The sequence below is a fragment of the Phyllostomus discolor genome, chromosome 11 (assembly GCF_004126475.2).
Source record: "Phyllostomus discolor isolate MPI-MPIP mPhyDis1 chromosome 11, mPhyDis1.pri.v3, whole genome shotgun sequence".
NCBI lineage: Eukaryota > Metazoa > Chordata > Mammalia > Chiroptera > Phyllostomidae > Phyllostomus > Phyllostomus discolor.
This window is the reverse complement of record NC_040913.2, coordinates 69,916,715-69,939,740: the sequence shown is the minus strand read 5'-3', so window position 1 is coordinate 69,939,740 and position 23,026 is coordinate 69,916,715. Positions and strand designations below refer to the sequence as shown.

Sequence of the window (23,026 nt, the reverse complement as noted above, 5' to 3'; positions counted from 1 at the left end):
CGGAGCTTGGACACAGCACCAAGAGCAGCACCGTCACAGCCGAGAGGCCTGGCCTCTGGGAGCCCAGACACGGCCCTCTGTCCATCCCCCACCCACCCAGCCCACGAGCTCACCTGCCACTGCGTGCCAGGCACCGGGCCAAGCCCTCTGTGCACGATATCCCACTGCCGCCTCCAGTGCTGCTAGTGGCCCCATTTCAGAGACACGGGGGTGCAGAGAAGTTCAGTAACAGGCCAGAAGCCACACAGGTAGTCGTCTGAAGTCAGGATTCTAATCCAGTTCTCATTCTAAAACCCCAGCCTTTCCCTACAGGCTAAGTTACATTCCCGGAGGGTTATTCCAGGCAACAGCGATGGTGACAAGGAGAGCAAAGGTCCAGAGGCACAGACCTGACAGCCACAGGGGCATGTCCAGCTGTGGATGTGTGATCGGTGCCTCTGGGGTGTGTGTCGAGTAAGATGGAGACACTCGCTTTTTAATCCTCAACCTGGGTTATAAAAGGAGGTGAAGGTTAAAAAAAAAAAAGGTAATATATCTGCAGAAGGGTTTAATAAAGCCTGAGCTGAGAGTTTGCCCAGGTCTTCCCCTGGGGTGACCTCCCTTCCACCTTGGCTTCCCATCACCCCGACCTGAGAAACGCTGGCTGAGATCCCCAAGCCGCAGAGCACCCCCAGCACCGTGACGGACCCCAGGGGCTGGCAGGGCCCGCATCTCTGGTGACAAAGGCAGGGGTGTCTGCGGCAGAACCACCAGTAGCAGGGTTTATGGAAGCAGCGTTAAACTCCCAAACCGTTTCCGCTGAGGAAAAAGCGAGCACACTACAGAGGGCAGAGGCCCGCAGGCATCAACCTGCAAAAACAACGTTGTTTTCTGCAGTGGCTCATCCTACCTGAGTGCTCTCTCCCTCCCGCTATGGCTCATCTTCTTAAGGAGAAAAAAAAAATCCCTGTTCTATTTAAAAGATTTGATTGATTTCGCCTGTAAAGAAACAGGTGACTAAATTTTTCCCCATTGCCTCCAAGTTTCATTTAATATCTTTATCTCTAACCGTGTTTTGAACGCCTCTCAGAAGAATGCTTTTTAAAGTCGTATTTGATCCGTCACAGCACGACAACACCACCGTCCCTCTGGGACAGCGTCTCTCCCGGGACTCGTTTTCCTTGTTTGTCCAATGAAGAAGGTAACAGCAGTGTCCTCGAGTTACATTCTGAGCACGTACCACGAACCAGGCAAATTGCACTCATGATCTCACTTCACCCCCACAATAACCCCATGAGACAGGTATCCATATAGTCTCATCCCCATTTTACAGACAAGAAACTGAGGCCTAACGCAGTTCATTGGTTCGTGGGTACCAGTGACGAAAGTGGGGTTTATATCCAAGATAACCTACGCCTCAAGGGGAGTCACAGTGCCCTTTAAGGATTAAGTTAAATAGGAGAATACAGACCAGAGCTCTTTGTAAACCAGCAAATGGCAGACTGAGGTTCACGGTTATTTCTAGGGGTGTGAGGGGCTGCCACCAGACTGGGCAGTTCTGGAACGGAGCCTGCTTCGGAATGGGGGGGAGGCCTCTGAGACCCTGGACATGCAGCCACCCCTTCCTGGAGCGCTCGTGTGTTCTTAGGGGACTCCGGCAGCCAGCACAGCAGCAGCAGTGCCCCTGCCTGGGCCTCGGCTGGGCGTGTGACTGCAGGAGCTGAACAGATGCAGGCAAGCTGAACACCAGCACCTAACCCTGCACACACACACCTGCACATGCACACACAACACACAACACACACGCACGCACACAAACACAGGTGGGCTCGTGAGTACTAAGACACCCTTAGCGAAGTTAGGCCTTGACAGAGCCCAGGTTTCCGGACATCCTGCAGCAGGGGGACAGAGGCTGCGTTCGGGTGGAAGAGACACAGGAATGGCCTGCCCGGCGACTGCAGCTGCTGCAGACACGGAGCATCTGGGCGCCCCCTTCAGAGAGGGCCCCCCGCCACTTCTCCAGAACCAGCAGGATCTTGGACACGCCTCTATTTCAGATCTTGTTTTTTTCATCTCCATCATCATTTGTTTCTACTAAATTAAATTTCTACTCACTTAAAAGGTTGTAGGGGGCGCAGGTATGGTAAGAACTGCTTACCAAAGTAATAGTTTCCTAAAGTCTGCCTGCTCATCTCTGCGGCACACCCGCTGGGGCACGTGCCCACCAGGCCCCCCAGCAGGCCTGCCGTGGTGACGGGTCAACACCCATCTCTCTCAGTGAGCGGGGCAGAGGGGCAGGAGGCCCAGGAGAGGTCCCTCTGCTTTTCTCCGTATCTCCGAGCAGAGTGTGCTAACAAGGAGCCGGCTGGGCCATAAACAGGGGCCTAAGGGTGCCTCCCTTGCAGCTGTCGGCTCCTCAGCACTGACAGAGAAAAAATTTACAACTGAGAATTTCGCTTCCTGAGCTCTGGCCTCATTTCACTCTGCTTCCCCTCCACGCCGGACTTCCTGCTCTTAATCTTCCCATTTTCCCAGTGACTGGCCCTCCCTGGGGCTATGCCTCCAGCCACTTGCATTTAATAGGTGTCTAACTTGAGACCAAAAGCTCCGCCCCTGCAAGGTTCTCGGAAGAGGCAGTGGGAGTCTGCCTGGTCCAACAGGAGACGCCTTTCATCCCTGAGGCAGACCCTCAAGACACTCTGCTCCCATCCATTTACGGAGCTTAGGATGGTAGACTCGGGAGGGCCCAGAGCTGGTCTGGAAGGGGCATGGGGATGACCAGGCCCCCCTCCTCCTTCTCCCCCTATTCTCAGCCACAAGCCCCCCTATCCTGCCCTCCAGAAACAAGGGCTCTGCAGCCCCTTGGTGCACAGGGTCAGCCGAGCTAGGCTCCAGCACTCAGGTCCCAGCCCAGGGGCAGGCAGCAGTGGTTCACCGTTTAAGGATCTGGGGCAGGGAGGAGGGAGGGCAGTGGTGCACAGCATGGGTGGGCATGGATGGAGGCAGAATCCTCAGCTCCAGGTGTCCAGAAGTCCTGGAGAGGGTGACCACAGCCATCTCCATACTATGAGTCTGATGCAGCACCTCAACACTGATACTGGAGAACTCACAGGTGGAAAGAGAAAGGCTACACATGACTTGGCCAGGTAGAGCCTTGACTTCACCCCAAATCCATCCAACTCCAAATCCCAGCTCTCTCCAACGGGCCACCCAGGTTCAATGTCAAGGTTCCACAGCCAGACCCATCTGTACACATAGTAGGGAGACACTTCCAAAGTCTAGTTCAATTGGTCTGTTGTGCCAGACCAGCTTCTGGTTGAATGAGTAGCTGCCCACCGACCTCTCTTCCTAAGCAGGTGGGTATCCCGGCCCCAGGCAGGAAAGCCTAGGGGTTCCGGTGTGGATGACTGATTCCCCATGTCCCCAGTTCCCGTGGGGGCCCTTTCTCTCAGAGGGACAGCAACATCTTTTTTTGTTCTTTTTGCTGTGTTTTTAGATAGTCTAACGTTGCAGGTCCCCAGGGTGGAGAGGCTGCTGGGCAAGAGAAGGGAGGCCCAAGGGCACCTGCTTGGCTTTCAACACTCGGTTGCAGCCCAGGCTCCCCCTTGAGGCACCACACTGCGGGCACACACACCCACGCTTGCTCCATCTGGCCCACCCTGGGCCCTCAGGGGTCCCCCCGAGCTACCGCCCTTACCTGACGCTTGCCGCCCAGATCCAGAAGCCCATCCTTTATTCTCCCCACAGGCTGCGAGTGGCCTCCCCAGTCCAGCCCCTGGTCTTGGTGTGTCTGCAAGCACCCAGGGAAGACCCTGATCCCATTGGCGGTTCCCATACGCCTGCAGGTCCGCCAGCGCGGCCACCCTGCATGAACAGCCACCACAACGGCTCTGGGTGGTGCCACACCCCACAGCGCCCCCACCCCAGCTGCCTGTCCTCGTCCTCATGCTAATGCTGGTCACTCAGCACCCCAACCCCACCCCAGAAAGGGGTTCATATCGAGTATGCACGGCAGAGGGGACAGACACACATTTAACATTTCTTTTCAACTTCCAGGCACAAGCAGAGGTGAGGAGGGACAGATGGCCTATTTTACAGGTAAGAAAACTGAGGCTCAGAGGAGCCAAACCAGCACATGGTATAGCTCAGATCCCAGCCAAGGTCTGTCTACGCAACGCCAAAACCTGCCATGCTTTCTTCTACACCGAGAGACCTGACCTCCAACCCGAACGCTGAAGGTGCAAAAGTAAACCTCCAATCCTCATCGCATTGATGGATTTTGTTAACAAACCAACATGACAGATCTGTGGGCAATGGAAGTCTCTCAACTCCTGTACCACTTTTAAGTTTCCCAAGAAATTCTACACATTTATATTCACAGGAACAATCCATCAGGGATTGGGGAAAGGTTTCACGGAATTTTTCTTTTCAATTAAAGGTCATTCGATCAATGTAAACTGAAATGTGATTTAGTGGTAAGGCTTGTATTTGCAAATTAGCAAATCAAAACCGTTTCTGTGTCCAACTTTTTAGGAAACAAAAATACGTTACGGAACTCCACCCTGTCACAGAAGGAGCCCAGGAAAAAAATCACCAGGCACAGCAGAGGTCAGGAGAGCCAGGCCCCGCTGCAGAAACACTCACGCACTGTTCTGACCCGTGAACGCTAGGCTGGGGCAGGGACGGGGTCACCGAGAGGCAGCACTGCCTGCTCCTGGCAGTGCACCTGAGCCGCTGGAGGAAGAGGAGCTGGAGGCTGACCTGCTGGCCTTCTCTCCAGAAGCCACGCGGGACTCTCACCTTTAGACAGGTTTGGAGGGAGTTGTTCACAAAAAGAAGCTCCTCTGGACATCCCAGCTGCCACGCCCAAGATCAAATCACGCCCAGGGTTAAATGGACAGAAAAACACAAGCGCCAGTCCATGAAGACAACCTGAGGGCCAGGACGGGCTACGCAATTTGCACGGCCCAGCACGGAGTGAAAACTCGGGGTCCTCTGTTTGAAAATGATGGGTAATTTCAAAATGGCCACAGCGGGGCACTGAATAAGCTCAGAGCCCTTCTAAGGGGAGGATCCTGTGCCTGCGCACGGCGCCAGCCTTGCCCACAGCTCAGACAAACAGGGAGAGGGCAAGAGTTTCTAAACGACGGCACTAGCAGAAGGGAAATCAGCTAGAAGCAGACCCGTGACCTGGGGAATGTGATCGCGGCACCCAGGCCTCGGCTTCCTCATCCAGGAGAAAGGGGATCGAGTCTCCGGGCTGCTGTCCTCCCGAGTCTGTCCTGAGAGATCAAACGAGTCAGTGAAGGTGGAATTGCCCGGATGGGGGGCAAGGCACAAGTCTAAGGGGGGATCATTATTCACCCAGGCCCCCAGAGCTCGGGGATTTCTGAAGAACAGTGACATTCCCCAGCAATTAAGTTGAATTAACATAATTCAAACAAAACATCTAATTTTAGCTCTGTGTAACAATTCCCCCTCAGCAGAACAGACGGGCCGCACAACGCCAGGGAGGCGGAAGGAATCCAAACCGTCCTGACACAGGCCTCTTGCCCAGGCGGGCGCCAGGCTGCCTCTGTTTCCACAGCTGAGAGGCGTGCTCCTCGATGGCTTCTACCGCACCCAGCAGTGGGGCCACCCTGCAGGCCCAGCTCCTTAGAGATGGCCTGGCGGCTGAGGAGGACGCAGCCACCAGAGCAGCGCCCCAGGACCTGACACAGCAACTGCCCCACCGGAGTGGGGACCAGAAGGCCCAAGGTTCCTCCAGGACACCAGTCCTACAGCCCCCGTGTGCCTCTGTGTGAAACAATCACACCCGTCCCGTCTCCCTCCCTCCAGGGACTGTTGAAGGAGTTAGCCACGCCACGATGATTCTGTGCGGGTGTGTTTAATGTAAATCGCCAGATTCATTCATTCAACCGGCAAGCTCTGGGGATGCGGAGATGACCGAGGTCTAGCTTTTGTGCACGGCCAGGCAAGGAGAGCAAGCATTCAACCCAGGGGTCCGCGCACCGCCCTCGAGGGCCAGATCCGGCTGCAGCCTGTGTGTGCCCAGCCCACAGGCTAGGGGTGGTTTTCACTTTTTGAAATGGTTGGGGGGAGCAAAGCATAGCATTTTGTAAGATGTAGAAAATGAAATGAAACTCAAATCTCAGCACCCATAAATAAAGTTTTATTGGAACACAGCTGTGCTCATCCATTTGCGTGTCGTCTACAGTGCTTTTGTGCCATGATGGCAGAGCTGAGTGCTGGCAACAGAGGCTGAAAAACGTTTTCCGTGTGGCCTTTCACAGTGAAAGTTTGCCCACCTCCAACTTAAGCAAGTGAAACAGTGAGTGCTGTGACAGTGAGATTAGTGGTGCTGATGGAACACAAAAGCGGGGGAGAGGCAATTATTTCTGCTTAAGGAAGTCAGGGAAGGCTTCCTGAAAGAGGTGATATTTATTCTGTATTTGCAAGATGACCAGGAGCTTACTGGGTAGCCAAGGAGAGAGGGGTTTTGGATTTTGTACCCCTCGTTGCCAGTAGGAATAAGGTATTGGGAAGGGGAGCATGTCAGAAATGGCCCAGCACATATTTAGAGTAAATGGGAAAAAAGGAAGTGAAGAAGAGAAGAAGACAAGGGTGAAAAGAGTGCAGTACTCTCACAAAGGGGCTTTTCTTATTCCGTCTTTCCCCAGGGCGAAGCACAATAGGGTAGTAGGTGACCGAGACAGACAGATACATACATAGACAGACATATTCCATGACTCAAGGGGCAACCAGACCTTGCATCCAAAGAGCACTTGGAAGTCTGAGGTTCAGGCCCCACTCAGCCACAGCCTTGCGGGGAGGGGGTCCCTCCTGCCACCCTGCCCTCAGTTCCTGCCTATAGAATGAGCAGCTGGACCTGATGAATGTGCCCCAAAGGCCAGAAATGCAGGGAACAAACTAAACGTCCACCCCAGGCCACCGTGGCAGCCCTCAGGGCCTGACTGGGGCAATGAGAGGAGGGCCAATCAGCATAATCTGCTCCAGGCACATTTCTGGAGGGGGGAGGGCGGGGGGTGGGGGATGGTGCAGGCGACTCCGTCTTCCATGCCCACATAGAGCACCCTGGGAGCCTCTTCCCCCACAGAGACGCCCGGAGGGCCCTGAATCATTCGTGCAGGCCCTCCACCCACAGGCAGAGGGCCCCTTCCAGTGCCTGCACACTCTTCCTTGTGCTGCACACTCTTCCTTGTGCCACCTTTACTTGGCGGGGCTGCTTCCATGGGGAACAAAAGGACAAAAACCCCTCTTCCCTTCTCCCAGTCCCTCCCACCATGTTTGGAGCACCATGTGCTCCAAAACTCACAGCTTGTAAGGGCTGGAATTTCTCACTGGGGCCGGAAGAGCCAAGCCTGGAGACGTGCTCCTCGTATTCTCCTGGTCTTGGCCACTAAAAGCAGCTGTGTGATTTGGACAAGTCATTTTATTTCTCCGGACACAGTTTCCCCATGAAGGGGGTGGGGTATGAGACCTCCAAGTTCCCTTCCAAGACGCTATGTCCTTGAGCCTATTCCAGGTCCTAGATAAGCCAGGTGAGAAAACCCAGGCAGAGAGAAGTGCAGAGATTTTTCCAAGCTCACCCAGCCACCTCCTGAGGGAGCAAGGGCCCTCCTCAGTTCCTAACGCTCCCATGCTAAGGCACTGGTTGTACATACACCACCTTTCATGTGTCTGTGCGTGGGGCACCCAACAAACCCAGAATCCATTTACAAGAAATTGTGTATTTATTCTTGCACGTTTAAACTTCAGTCACCTTCAAAGTACTCTCCCTTTGATGCAATACACCTATCGAGGCGTTTTTCCACGGCTCAAAACAGTTTTTGAACTCGTAGATTTTGATGCTTTTTAGTGCTTCTGCCATCTTTTGTTTCACCTCTTCCACATCAGCAAAATGTTTCCCTTTGAGGAATTTTTTCATCCGGGGAAGCAAAAAAGAAGTCGCTCGGGGCGAGATCAGGTGAATAGGGAGGGTAGGGCACGGGGGTCATGCCGTTTTTGGGTAAAAACTGCTGAATGCCCAGTGCAGCGTGGGCGGGCTCGTAAATCACCCACCATGAAATGGGCAAATGCACTGAAAGAATCTTCAAAAAAATTCACGGAAGCTGAACGCAGCCTCTCACAACAACACCAACTGGTGCACTGATACAGATGGGTTCCTAGAACACTCACCTAGCGGGGAAAGCCTGCACTACAAGGGGCCCACTCTCCGGAAGATAATTATGGGGGTTTTGGTGCCACCCTCCTGTCCATCTATCTGTCTAACAGCATGTCCATCTCTGTCTTTGTATCCATATCTGTGGTGCTGGTTCTCCTGGTGGGAAGGCATGCCTCCTCTCCCCAGGTGAGAGCACTGTTTTATCTTACAGAGTCAAAGGGACTGACACACAGAGTTCTCACCCAGGTCTAGGCTGTGTGTTAAGTGCTTTTAAAATGTTTTTCATCTCCTGCCCCTCATCGGTCCCCATTTAAGCACTTTGTCTATTTGATTTTGTTTAATACTCGTAATAGCCCCAGGAGCAGTAAGGTGAAGATTTCCAAATCAGGCAGCTGGTACGAACCCCAGCCCTGGCTCTGAGAGAATGTGTGACCTTGGGCAAGCTACTGAACCTTGCTGAGCGCTCCGAGGTCCTCCCCTATAGAGCGGCTGTTCTCCCAGAGCCTGTGCGGGTCAGAGGTGTCCCTCGCCTTCCCTTCTCTCCCTCAGCGGAGAGGACATCAGCTGCCCACAGCTGGGCCTCGCTGTTTTCCAGCGGGTAGCTGGGTAGGTGGTTGATAGATGAGAAAAACAGAGAACAACACAAATTTTAATCCCCAACACCAACACAAATTTTAATCCCCAACACCCTGCACCTGCTACCGCCTGCTTGTTATAAAAACCAGGCCTTTGGAGACAGACAGACAGTCTGAGGTTTCAGCTCCAGCCCCCGAATTTCTCGGTGGAGTGAAACATGCCTAGTCTTGCTGAGTCTGACCTTGCGCCCGTGTGAACTTCGGAACCTGACCCCTGCCTCTCTGCAGGGCTGTTAGGAGGACAGAGAAATGACCAGGGGCGGAGGGCGGAAATGCTCCGCAGTCCGAGCTCTGTGCGACCACTGCTCTGTCCACGTGGCACCCACCGCCCTGGCCCCAGGGCTCTTTGAGGCCGGAATACCCAGGGGGGCTCATCTCCCAGATACGACCATTGGGCAGGGTTCAAGTTCACTGACAGCCCGGACCTGGATGTCCCCTCACTGGAACGGTTCTCTCCTTCTTCACCATGGTCCCAGCAGAGCAGCCACTGAAGAAAACGTGACAGGTTTTCAGCACCTGAGGCTTCCACTGAACCAGCGAGCACTGTATTCCAGGGAGGGGAGGACCGAAATCCCAAAAGCACTGAATTGGGGCACAAGCCTCTCCTGAAAGTGCTGACTCCTCAGAAACTCACTGAGTGGGTGACAAAGTGGGTGACAAAGCTGGGCTTTGCCCCAGATGGGCAGTTCACCTCGAAGAGAGGAGTCTCTACGAAGCCGGGACTGTCTGGCAGAGCACGCCGAGTATCCTGCAGCATGTCACCTGCCCTGTGGGCCGGGGTCGCCTGGGTCTGCCTTCCAAGACAAGGGAGGAGAAAGGGCTGTTCCAGCCCCCTCCCCACTGGAGTCAAGGCTGACAAGCTCCACAGAAGGAGGCTCACCTTGTTCATGACCTTGAAAGCAACTTTGAGTGTGACAGGCCCCGTCACCTGGCACTGGAAATAGAAGGTGCCCTGCCTCCTGCTTTCACCTGGGGCGGAGGCTAGTCTTTGTTACCCGAGTAGAAGGAGGCAGCCTACCGGCCCCGGCAGGAGGTTTATAGGGTCACAGGGGTGCCCAGTGACACAGGCTCTCTACACACACACACACCCAAAGGACGAGAGCTGCTGACCTTGAGCACTGTGACGGTCTAACCGCCCACATGGCCCCTGCACTTTATGAGGACCTTTTCCTCTCCCTGATCTGCCCAGTGTCGGTGCCATGAAAATAATGCGTTGGACGGGGTGAATATAAAGGACCTGCACCCGAACCCCATGCGGGGTGGTCTTTCATGCTTTTGCTAACGCTCCTGTGCCCTGCAGCGCGGTGTCTGCCAGATCCGGACCACAGCCCAGGACAGCCACTTCCAGCCGGCTCTCCCTCCGGCCCACCTTAGCCAGGGGAAGCTAGCTGGCATCTGGGAGCCACTTTGCCCCGTCCGTGGCTTTGTAAATTCCGAATTATGAGTCCTCCCAAAAGAGGCTTAGAAGGCCTCTAAGCCAACCCCCTTATTTTAGAAGTAGGGAAACTGAGGCTCAAAGAAGAGTCCAAAGCTACGCCACACAGTGAAAAAACTAGGACTCGACCCCAGCTCTCTCCGCCCAGGGTTTGCTCTTTCCCTCCACAGCCACCGTAGTTGAGGCTCACAGATCTGTGGGGCAGAGTGGGAGGGAGGCGAGGCTCCTACAATCCAGATCATGCACAGGCTCCAGTAACTGAGAAACACAAGATAATGAACTAGTTTTGTTTCCTTACTGGGTCGGTAACCCTGTGTTGTCCTAGGACTTCCTCCTAAGTGCCATTAGCTGTAAGAGGCCTGGGAGACTCCCTGGGCAAACACAGGAACACCCCACCAACCCCCTTCAGGGTAGGCACCCCCTCTATAACATCTCTGACCCAGAGTCAAGGGAGCTTCTGGGGACGGTGGAGCTGGGCCATGAAGGGTGAGTAGGGATTGGACTGAGCTCCAGAGAGAAGGGAGCAGCGGGCGAAGGTGCTGGGCCAGCAGAGCACCACAAGCCCTGGCAGTGCCGTGGGGGCAGGAGGCGGAGGACCTCGGTGGTCGGCAGGTCCTCACAGCCAATGGGAAGCAACTGAAAGGTCTTATGAGCGGAAGGGACGGACGTGGAAATGCATTTGGAAAAAAAAAAGATTCTTGCTGCAAGAGGAAGACTGGATTGGAGGGCAAAATGAGAGGTTACCGCAGGAATGTCGCTTGGGCATGCGCAGTGGCAGGCGAGCAGGGGTGGGAAAGGTGGATGCGTGGCAGAGACCCGCCCCAGTCCTTCCTGAGAATCCAGTGATGGTACAGCTTTCCCCTTGGCACAGAATCACTAGGAATGTTTTTTCCCGTCTGCCTCATTTCAAGGTCCTGTTGTATGGGGGGCAATATTGACATATGGGTTAAAGGGCTAAGATTTAAGCACACGGCTTGTAGCCCTGATGCCCTTCACATGCAGATCTGTTCAGGAATGAGGTCGAAAGGCCGTGACACCTGTGACAAGCAAGAAAACAAAGATGGACTGTTGGGCTAGGGTTTCTCTGCCTGCAGCAGACAGTGAAGCCCACCTGCTCGAGAACGCGACCCTAACGGCACGGCTCCCTAGGCGTCACCCAGGGGCAGCGGACAGGCGCGGGCCTCTTCCACTGTGCGCTCCCTACCACCACCACCCCGCCCCCCAAAGCAGAGCCGCCTCTCGGACTGAATCAGTCACCGGTCATCGCACGCCTGGCCCCGCCCCAGGCGTCCCACGGCCGGAGGTAACCTAGGATAGGATCGGCAGGGCAGCATTCTCGCTCCAGAGTGACAGAGACCGAAGCAGCCCATTCAAATGGCATTACAGGGAATCCGCCAAATCTCCACGCCGGAGGAGACTCTGTCGTCCCCACACACTCAGTACAACCTGACAGACGTTCCAGACTTCGAAGCTTTGCGGACTTGGGCCGTTTAATTGGAGTTTTGCATCGGGTTCCCATTTCTCCACAGACCTGCCTAATTCATTTAAGAAGCTGGCAGCAGTGAGAGAGGAGCACTCTCAACCTTGGGACGTAACCTTGACGGCCGTCTCTGGAAAGGAGCTCACTGTGTTTAAATTACATACAAGGTGAGAATTTAGCTAAGTGGGCCCAGACTTTCACCTTCTGAATCATATTTAGCGTTTAAGAGGAAACCTCTGGTGTTCATATTTATAAAAATCTTTTTTTTTATCCATTCAGCGCCCCGGAGGCAGACGTGGGTTGCTGCCGCCCCGCCCCCCACCACGTCCGCAGCCCGCTGCGTGCCCGTGCCTTGCTCCCACTGGCTGCTCCAGGGCAGGGGGTGGGCGTGAGCGGGAACTGGGGTGCTGCAGCAGGCATTTATCGGGCGCCTCCTGTATCTCAGGTGCTTTACATCTATTAACTCCTTGCATCCTTCCGCCAACCCTGCCCGGTTGTGTGGCAGGTATTACTCTCCCCACCTTAGGAGCGGCAAAACGAAGGCTCAGGGAGGGTAACTGAAGGCCTTGCCAAAGGTCGCCCAGCTAGTAACATCCGAGCCCAGATATCAGCCCAGGACCACCTGACACCATCTGCTTCCAAAGCCCCCATCTCCTGGTGGCCACCTCGACATCAAGATGCCCTCCTGACGCACTCTCAAGTCCTTTTAATTTTCTGTGATTTTCTGGTCGCCTTGCCCACAGGCACACCAGAACAGCATGGTGCAGGGTGGCCTAACCTTATCTAGGGTTTGGGAGGCAACATTTAAACGAGATTCCGACAGAGGAGTCGGCGTTAGTGTTTGAGGCGAGTCAGCAGACGGGACAATCTGCAGGCAGAGAAAGCACACGTATCCGAAGCACTAGAGTAAGTTCAGAGAACAGCTGGGTGCAGCTCGTGGGAAAGAGAGAGAGGCGCTGGGGAAGGCCGCTGCGGGCTAGATAGGGGCGCCAAGGAAGCCAGAGTGACAAGCCGGGATGGGACCGTACTCTAAGGGCAATTAGGAAACTCCTGAAGGACTGAAGGGCAGGACTGTGGAGATCTGATTTGCATTTCTGGAAGATCGCTCTGGCGGCAGAGTGTAGTATCAGGCCCAACACACACACATTTTCAAGTCGGTTTCCAATGGGCGGCTTCGCATGCCAAGACCCGGCTGCCCAGACTTTCGGGACCACACTCTAGCTGCACCGCGAGCCAACACATCCTGTCACTCTGGGACCTGCTTGGCTCTAGCCCACATCACCTTGGACTTCCTTATGGGGGCGGGGGATGTCATCTCTGAATCGCAGCCTTCACCTGTGGAAGACACATCGGTGGGGGCGGGGGCTGGGCTGTGCTCTTTGACAGCAGGGCAGCCCCTGTCTTCCCTTTTAATTACATTACATTTTTAAATTACATTACATCCAAGTGTATTCCTGCTTTATTAGAAGCAAATTCTTAAAAACAAGTTCTTTTAAGCATCGTATTTAGTGATGGCATTAGCATTTCACCATATGGATGATGGCGCCAAAGTCATCTGTTTAAGAGTGTGTTGGTCCTGCCTCCCTGCAGGAGGCAGGGCTCTTGCCCCAGGGCTTGCCTTCCCTGCCAGCGTGAGCATCCACCGGTCAGGTTCCGTCTGGGCATGTGCCTGTGTGAAGCAATCCCTCAAAAGATCTGCACTCCGGAAGAGCTCAGGCCCGAGCTGACTGCCTCTCCGTTCCAGCACGAACCCGACAGATTTCCGGATATTTAAGAGTACATCCATCAGCTCTCTCCCTCTGTCAAGTGGGAGCCCCAGGAAGCTACCTAACAATACATTCTCCAAAAAGGACTTATTAGTTTCTTCCTAACCTGTTCCCCCTCCTCTTTCCTAGGTGAAAGGAACCCCCAACTAACTACTTAACATCAAGTCAGAAATGAGGTTTTATAGACATCTAATCACACACGCACGCGCAAATGTCAACATATGTCAAAATGAAACTTTCAGCATCATCCTTGACTCCTTACTGGCACCCGCTGTATATTACCCACAAAGACCAACCTTCTCAGGCACCCAGTCATCCCCGCCAGCCACCCCAGCTCAGACCAGCCTATCCCTAACTGGGTTACCATCCGTCAGCATAACAGGTACCCAGCTCACCACAGCACTACCCCACCCAGCCCATCTCTGCATCAAAGGCACAGTAACCTTCAGACTTCTGCCTGGAGCAACTCAGGGCTGCCTCTGCCCTTCAAGACCAGGTGGGCCACAAGGTCACCTCCCTCTCCAGCCTCCTCCTACTCTCCCTCACTCTGCTCTCCCTGCTCCTGCTCTTGGGCCCACCGTTCCAGACCACCTCCTCCTCCACATCTTGTGTGCTACCCCCCACACCTGCTCTTGCCTCATCTGACCGTCCTGCCCCTCAATCACCAGGCTGACCCCTAGCTGTCCATGAAGACCCAGATTCTGCACCTGGAAGATCCCTAACCCATCCCCTTTCAAGTTTACTTCCCCCATAGGTATAGCCACAGTGCTAAAGTCAGTTCTTAACTTGCCCACTTCCTTTGGGGAACTGGATACAGACTAAATAATAAGTGAATGCAAACCCTCCACTTTCTCACCTCTTCTTCCCTGCATCTCCTGGTTTAATTCTCCCTCAGTCTTGCCACATTCCATCAACATGTTCTCATCTGTCTGCTAGCACAGAAGCTCTCCAATGAGCTCAAAGCAAGCTCCACGGCGTGGGGGGGGGGGAGGCGGGGGAGGTCAGCGGAGGGGCCTGGCCCCGCCCACAAGAGCATCAGAGTCTGCTTCTAACAAGCCCTCCCCCTCCCACTCAGGTGGTTGTGACACTAGCAAACCTGAGAGGCCACTGGGACTATCACTCCCTTCCTCTTTTCCCGTGGGTCCCACCTTGCACATTTGGGGCTCTCCCTTCCATCTCAGAGTTGGGTTTGGGAGTCGCGGCTCTGGCCTGTCCGTAATTAGGTGCCTCCTTCCCTTTTCCTTTAGTGCTTCTTCTCACTGCATCCCCTTCTCTCCCAATTCTACTCCAATGATGTTCTGTGCCTTCGAATCTCCTGTGCCTGTTTTCTCCCTGACTGCACTCCCCTTGGTGGTCATTACTTAGCCCACTTGACTTCTCAGGGGCAGGAAATGAAAGCACAGGGATCCCGGGGAACGACTAGTGAGAACTCCTGGCAAGGGCTGGGCTGTGCTCATCTTCTCCTCCCACCTGCCCCTAATACCCCCCAGCCAAGGCTGGCTCCCAGCAAGGGGTTCCTCTCCACGCCAAGCAAAAATCCCAGAGATGCCCTCCCTGGCTGGTGTGGCTCAGTGGACTGAGTGCCGGCCTGCGAACCAAAGGGTCACTGGTTCAGTTCCCAGTCAGAGCACATGCCTGGGTTGCAGGCCAGGTCCCCAGTGGCGTTTGCTCAGAGACAACCACACACTGATGTTTCTCTCCCTCTCTTTCTCCTTCCCTTCTCCTCTCTCTAAAAGTAAATAAATAAAATCTTTAAAAAAAACACCCAGAGAGGAGGAAAGAACAGATGACAATGGCAGAAACACTGTCACTTGGCATCTGCACGTGTAATGCCAGCACATTATTAAACAATTATACGGAAGAGATGCTGATGCAGTGATAGGTAGAGAAACCTCCCAAACAGAAAGTAAAGGGGGAAATAGCCACTTGGTGAGGCAGGTGAGCTGGAGACAGAGCAGGCGACCCCAACAACTCCGTTTTCAGTGGTTCTTTCATCTGGCCCCTTTTCGTTACCCAGATGCCTGGACAAGGTCCTTATCATCACATGGGTCGGTCCTGAGACCTACAGAGGAGCCTCTGGACACCCCTGTTCCCACCGGAATCCAGACTGTAGCACTTCTGTCCTGAGCCCAAATCACCTGCCTGCACTGTCGGCCTAGGAGTACCTCCTCCTCTGACAGCTTTTCCACTACTCTGCAAGTCCTTCACAAGAAGGCAGGAAAAAGAGCAGCAGTTCAGACTTCCCTCCCAGTGCCTGGAATAGCCTTGAATCTCCTGGGGGCCAACAAATGCCCGAGAAGGCAGGCCAGTGCGGAGGTCCGTGAATAAGCTTTGAAGTCAGCTGGATCTGGGTTTAAGCCCAGCTCTGTCCTCATCTGACCCATCGATGGCTGTTTGGAGGATGCAGTGAGGTAATGGCTCCAGGAGGCGCAGGCTCTCCACAAACACGCACCCCCACCTTTGGTAAGCAAAGGAGGTTGCTCTGCAGCTATCAGTGCCAATGATACTCTGAAATGGATAAAAACGCAGTATTAACTGGAACTGTATTAGCACCTTAGCAAAAACTCCGAGAAATTCTCTCCGAGGGGAAGCACCCAGTCACATGGGAAGCAGGTAAGAAAACAAAGCTATTTAAAAACTGGCTGGCCATTACATCCTAGCTTTCATGCTGAGCGCCCACAGCACGAGTTCCCCTTTCTCTCAGGCGTGTCAGGCTTGTACTCCTAAGGTGTGCCGATGCTCCCTGGAGGAGTCTGACTGCCTGGCACTGGGAGTCCCAAACCTGGGACAGCCCACACCCCAGATCTGCCGGCCGCGGCCCTCACAGGGATGGTATTCTTGGAAAATGTAGGGACCACGTTCATGTCCCTCTTTGGATAAAACAGCAATTGCCAGGCAAGACTTTAACAAAGTCCACCTCAAAGTTATAGACTGGGCCCATGTAGATAACGAAGGCTATGATAATAAATCTTATCAAGACAGAAAACTCGTTCTTTTCCTGGAAATAAAATGAAGATGTGGTTTAAAGCCCCCTTCTCCCATTTGCCAGCACCATGGTACTAACGTGCGCCGCCCCCCTCCCCCCCACCCCCTCACCCCCCGCAGGACCACGTGCTCCTGCCGTCGTGGAGAGCCAGGTGTGACCTTTGTCTGTCATTGCGTCTATCAGAGAGGATACGTCAGCTCACAGGCATGTTGTTAACTATAAGCTCGGAAACACATGGGAGTTTTGAATTTCACAAAGCACACCCTTGCTCAATTCTCATCCCTGTTTTACAGATGCACAAACTGAGGCTCAGAGGAAGTCAGAGACTTGTTTATTACAGGGAGCTGATAATGCAAGAGCTGAGACTGGAACCCAGGCATTTGACTCCTAGCCTAACGCCCCGTAAGAGGCAGACTTCTGAGCTGCTTCTCGAGAACCAAAAATAGAGATATAGAGCCAAGCAAACCTTATTTGCCTTTTTACAAAACCCTGACATGGATGAGGACAGGTTTTGCTTTGATCAGGATAATTCAGGAAAAGAAACAGACTTGCTTGGTTCCAATTCTAAGAACCAAGTCTTCCAAAAGCAAAGTCTGAGAAGAAAATCTGAACCTGTTACATGTAGCTTCTGAATGAACCCAAGCCACATTACTTACTGGGTAGTTATAAAAAGACTCGGGCTTTGGCTGCAGGGAGCTTACAATCTAGAAGGGGTGGAACAAGGGTGAGGGTCACACACACACACACACACACACACCTGAACAAATGACAGGTGGCCGTGCGGAGAGTGCAGGGAGATGGGGCGGGGGGTGAGGTGGAGCATTCAGGAGAGTTTCTTGAAGAAGAGTGACGGGCTCTGACGCTGACAGAGGAAGGAATGCAGAGCAGATCAGCCTCACAGAGGCAGGATGAAGGCGCAGCCTGGGGATGAGTTCACATACGTGAGAAGTGCCCGGCACACAGCGCCTGCTCCCGACCACTTGCTCACTTTCATTGGAAGAGGGAGGACTGAGGCTTTAGACTGGGGTTTAAAAGAAAAAAAAGCAATGCTATATGGAGAGGAGACAGGCAGAATCAGGGAGCAAGCAGTTTGCTGGGGTGCAAAGAGAAGAGAGAGGTCCTGGAGGCTGGCTTTAGGTCCCCTTCATAAGGAGGCCACTTTCTTCGGGTTCTGAATTACAGCTGCTGCCCCACCTACTTTAAACACAGGCTGTGGGAAGCAAACAATGTGCAAACCATATAGTTCTCGATGCAAATGAAGGTGTAACATATCTGCCCACAAAAACCCCCTCTCCTGATCCCACAGACAGTTGCGGGGTGATGGAATCACCCCGGGAACAGCCACTCCCTCCCCTCACCCCCCCACCCCCCGGCCGCCACTGCCACTGCAGCAGGGAGGGAGGTGCTGGGCTGGAAGGTGGACACAGAGCAGGCTTGGAATATCCACATCTTCAGCCACTGCCAGCACCTCCCAGAGCTTGAGGGGGGCAGGGCCACTTGGATTTTTTGAGGCTCCCAAGCTACTAAAATAAGAAGAGAAGCCAAAGTAGGGTTATCAAAGTGGTGGTATATTTTAAAAGCTTGCAACTAATACATTAACACATTTAGGAATAAACACACAATGCAATAGAATTATACTATTCAAAAGCCAAAGAGAGACTAACTATACGAATATCAGCTCATGTTGCAATATACACTAGTGATGTCATTTAGCAATAGGGCCTGGGTTTAAAGACATGTGATGAACACCATTCTCTTTTGATCTTGTCAGTTATCTCTTGGATTAAATGTGTAAACTCCCCTGGAGATAACAGCAGAAGTGTACATTTGAGGCCCTTTACAAATGGGCGATGCGGGCCCACATAACCTTGCATCTACCATCCTGGTGCTAAGCCCGGCCCCACCACTGTGGTCTCTCACGGAGGTACCCCCAAATGTCCTCTGCAGTTCCAATCACTGGCTCAACCTAAGACATCTCTGCAGCCCAGGAGTAGGGCCTGGTCCAGCTGTGCGAGAGAGGCCGAAGGCCCTGCTGGGAGTGCGGTGCAGGCTGGAAAGGCTGCAGGCACTGCCTGCACGGAGAAGAGCGATGCTCACTTTCCATTCCTGGGCTTGCTTTTTCGTTTCTGCACCCTCCTCTGCTTGGCTCCTTGGGGCCCTGTGCAAACACTGCCGTTGTTCCAAGTGGCTGAAAACACTTGGATTGACACATAGTGCAGCAGAGACCCTGCAAGGAACTAACTACCTGCTCTGTGGTAGAATTCACTGCACCAAAAAATTAGATGGTTCCACTGCCTGCCTACAAACTTCTATTGTACTGCAAATGGTTAGAAAACAAGGCAATATCAGGCTCTCTTCAGCTGCCCCCAAAAGATAGCTAGTCGAAGAGAGTATCGTTCACCTGCACACACGCCTGTGCCTGAGGCAAGCAGAGACAGACATACGGACCCACTCATCTGACACTCATTCCACACGCATTTATTTATTGCATGTCCACTGTTTCTCAGGCACTGAGCTAGCTATGGGGTACACAGCTATCAATAGGGCATAATCTCTTCCTTCGCCAACACTGGAAGGTGAAGTAGGTGGAGAGAGGGCTGGACAAAGAGACAGTTCAGAAACGCTATCCGGGGTATTTCACAGGTACTGCAGGTAGCAGGCTCAGTGTAACCGCTCAAAGCAGGGCTGAGAGGCCAGCCCCCTCCCTTCCCTGTCTCCCTCACCTCTTCATCCTCTCCTCCTTCCCTTAATTCTGCCCCCATTCTCGGCCTCACTTTCTCCTCAACCTCCCCCTCCTCCTCTCCTCACCTCAAGCTCTTGGGTAAGCATAAAAAGCACATACATTCTCATGCCCAAGGCTTCCTCAGCCCTAGAAAGCCACCGTTCTTAATGCAAATGCCTGCTTTACTCATGCTCGGCAATTTGTTTCTTTCCATCCAGCCCTTCAGAAGCAAGGGGGCTTATTAGTAAATGTCATAAATACTGGGGTTCAGTCTTTCTTAAAAAGCTGCAGCTCCACCAGCAAGCATCGGGAGGGGACGGGTGCTACACAAACAGAAAACTGAGTGAAGCCCCAGCCAAATGCAGGTGTTTTCAGAGCCCCCGAGTCTTCGCCCAGCTGCCCGTGTCCAGGTGGTGTCTGTCGGTGTCAGTCAGTGCGTCACAACATCAGCACCATCCCCCGTCGCACCGCACCCCTCAGCAAGCGCCTTCCCACACAACACCCTCAGCTGTAAGACTGCAACCGCCGCTGAAGTTACAACCGTGATCATTTCTACAACCGGGGAGGCATGCGGTTCTGCTCAGCCAGTCCCCGGTAGGCTGGCTGCCCCTGGGACAAACACCTTTCCTTTCAGGAAATCCAGAATGCTCACCGTGTGGCTATATAGTCACGGGAAGTACCGATTCACTGGAATAAGATGTTTATTTGCATGTCTGAGGTTCTTCCTTCAGGCTGATGTAAGGACGGTTCCACAGCACCCCCATAGTCTGCGACCAACTGTCAAGTCCGCAGCTGCTTGACTGTAATATGCTTTGCCTTGAAAAATTACTTCACTTGTGAAAAACGGTCTGAGACCTCACCTTCCACGAACCTCCAGCTTAGCCCCCTCTGTCACCTGCTCAACCAGCCCCTGCCTGAGCTCCTCGGCCTGCTCTCCACATCCCTCCCTGTGTTTCCCTGCCTTGCCTCGCCTTTCTCCCCAGGGCCTTCCACCTTCTTGTAATTTTGTGCTTTGCTATGAATTTTAACTCTATTCTCCGAGATGGCTGTCAAGGCCATGCCAATGGCCAAGAGAACTCTCAGTCAGTATGAAATACACGTGGAGGACCCCCGCACCTCGCCCCGTGCCATGCACCCCCTTACCCAGAGAATCAGCTCTGGGAGTTTATGACCCTGCTGTCACTGTGAGTGAAGGTTTCCTTATTCTTGTTGGATCAGTCACAGCACACAGAATACTGCATGAAATAATGAAAATCTGTATGGAAGATTTTTGAATTCTCACTGACGCAGTATGCTGTGACCAGCTAGTAAAACAACATAACCAGCTCAGGGGGAGGGGAAATATCATCATCTAGCACTGGGAAATGGAAATAAAATGGACTAACAGTGTAAATAATGGAAAGGTTAAGACCCAAGGAGGAAAGAAGAATATTGAAATTGCACTTTCATATGCATGTATTACATACAGCCAGGATTTGGAGTTACGTTCAAGAGTGTTTCATAGAATGAAAAGAAATCAAAGAAAAGAAGACAGGAGAGGGTTGGTTGTTTTTTTTTTTTTTTTTTACTATTGCTCAAAAAAATATTTATGGCATCAAGAGCATCAAAGGAGAAGCCGGAGAGGAAGAACTAGGATGAAAACACGGAGTGAGCAGTTTGGGGGAGGCTCGGCTTGGCTCCTGAAGCAGTAGCAGGGATGGAAATGGAGAGCACCCCGGCAAGAAGTTACGTTTGTGCCAGGAGAGCGGGTGAACACGTCACACATGCCCAGTCTTCCCCCGGCCTGACTCACAGGATGGGCTCTGGCATTTCAGACCCCAGCAGCAGGACTGGGTGAGGTTCTCTGCCAGTGGCACCGACCCAAACTCTGATTCACCCCCGGTATGGGGAAGGCCTCTTTTTTCCGTCCCGCTAAAGGGGTGGTACTTTTGTGAAACTACTATTTACACACGAGATGGCAATCCCTTGACGGAGGAGGAGCTGTCCTTTGAGGGGGTAGGGGAAAGCCTGCAGTGCGTGGTGACTTCGGTTACCACCAGAGAACTCTTGCCCCTGTGTCCCACCTCTAGGATGAGACTGGGTGTGGGTCCTGTTGACCAGCTGGTGAGTGGAGTGGGACCCGCAGGCAGCCTGTTCCCCACACCCTGCTGCCAACCACCGGCTCCCAACTTTTTCTCAGGGCGACACAATTTCAGGGAAAAAACGTTTCACTCTCAGCCAAGACCAATGCCTCTGCCCTGGAGCCGGGTCAGGCCCTACTCCCTAGCCAAAAGGCTTGCAGGCCGCGCTCCACATCGACCTCCTCAGGTGAAAATGGCTTTCCTGAAGCTGGAGTCCAGCCCCATCTCCAGCTCCCAGAACCATGTCCGTCCGAGTACTCCTGGCCTCCTCAGTCGGGGTGGGTGGGGGGAGTTCTAAAACACCTCTCGGCTGGAGCCCTCTGCCCAGGGAGCTGCCCCCTCCCCTTCAAAATCAAAGGCGTTTCCAACCAAACGGTGTTTCTCACCAAAGGTGTTTCTCAAGGCGCTTTAAGTCAGTGGTAGGAAGACCCCAGACCCGAAAGGAAAGCGCTGGGCACAGCGACAGTTATGCGAAGCGGTCCGGGTCACCGCGGGGGCAGAGCTCGCCTCACTCCGCCGAGCGAGGCGGACCTGTCCTTCCACCAGGCCTCGGGCCGGGCTGCGCGCACCCGTCTGCCGTCCAGAGGCGGCTCCTCTTAAGTGACCCGAACAGAAGACACTGCCAAGTGCCCGGGGTCATGCCTTTTCGCCGCCGTCCCAGGGCCTTCGGAAAGGCGCTTCCCGGGAGCGAAGAGGGACGGGAAGGACAGGAGCCCCACTAGTTCAGAGCCCTGGGAACGATGCCCTCCGCGCCGGAGAGCGGGTCACCGAGGCAGGCGCCGAGCAGAGAAGCCTCTGGAGCCCGGAGTCGCCTTCACCCAAACCAGCTCCCCCGGAAATCGGAGAGGCAACGAGACGGAGCGGGGCAGCCCACCCAACCCGCGGGCCGCGGGGAGGCCGGAAAAGTTCCTCCCGGAGCCGCGCGGGCCTGCCGGCGTCTGTCCGAGGTGCTGAAAGGTCTCCGCGGGCCGCGGGCCGGCCGGCTCCGCGCGCCCTCAGCCTCCTGGCCTCCGCTCCGCCCTGCCCGCCGCCGGCCGCGTCCCCTCCCCGCCGCACCGAAGCCCCTTCCTCTCCTCCGCTCCCGCCCCGCGCCCTCCACTCGCGGGCGGCTCCAACTCCGCGGGCGCCGGGCCCCGCGCCCCCGCCGCGCTCCCGGGTCTGGCGGGCAGCCCCCCTCCAGGGCGCCTCTGCCGCCCGGCTGTCGCCGCCGCCCCCTTCTTACCTTCTTCTTTCGGTCACGCGAGCGGTTCCTCCGCTTCCTGTTGGATTCCTCCTTCTCCTTCTGCTCCTGGAGGGCCTGCGCCTCAATGTCTTTGATTTTCTTCAGCTGTTTGGCCGCTTGAGCCATGGCGGGTCACGGTGCTCCGGTCGCTGCCTTCCGGACCCCGCACGCTTAGCGATCCAGGTGGCGACACCCCCCCCCCCTCCGAGGAGGAGAAAAGGAGGCTCTGCTCCGCGAGGGGGGAGCTTCTTTCCCCGCCGCGGGAAGGATGCGGCCGTGTCCGCGGGGGAGGCGGCCGCGAGCCGCGCGGAGGGCTAGGCGCGCCCGGCTGCCCGCGGCCCCGGGATGGCGCCTCCCGCCGCGGCCCGAGCTCGCTCGCGGGCTCCCGGGACGGGCTCTGGGCTAGGGCCCGCCACCTCCTCCCCTGTCCCTCCCTCCCTCCCTCTCCTGCGGCGGCGGCGGCGGCGGCGCGGGGGGCGGGGGCGGGGAGGCGGCT

At 54.6% G+C, this 23,026-nt stretch overlaps 1 protein-coding gene across 1 annotated transcript in view; it reads right to left on the bottom strand.

The window, feature by feature from the left end:
• The window catches only part of ANK1 (ankyrin 1), a 229,778-nt gene extending 207,119 nt beyond the window's left edge, over nt 1-22,659 (bottom strand). The window contains exon 1 of the mRNA XM_028526395.2: nt 22,531-22,659. Within this exon, the coding sequence (XP_028382196.1) occupies nt 22,531-22,656 (126 nt within the window). The 5' untranslated portion in view covers nt 22,657-22,659. The remainder of the gene's footprint in view (nt 1-22,530) is intronic.
• Nucleotides 22,660-23,026: the final 367 nt, after the last annotated feature.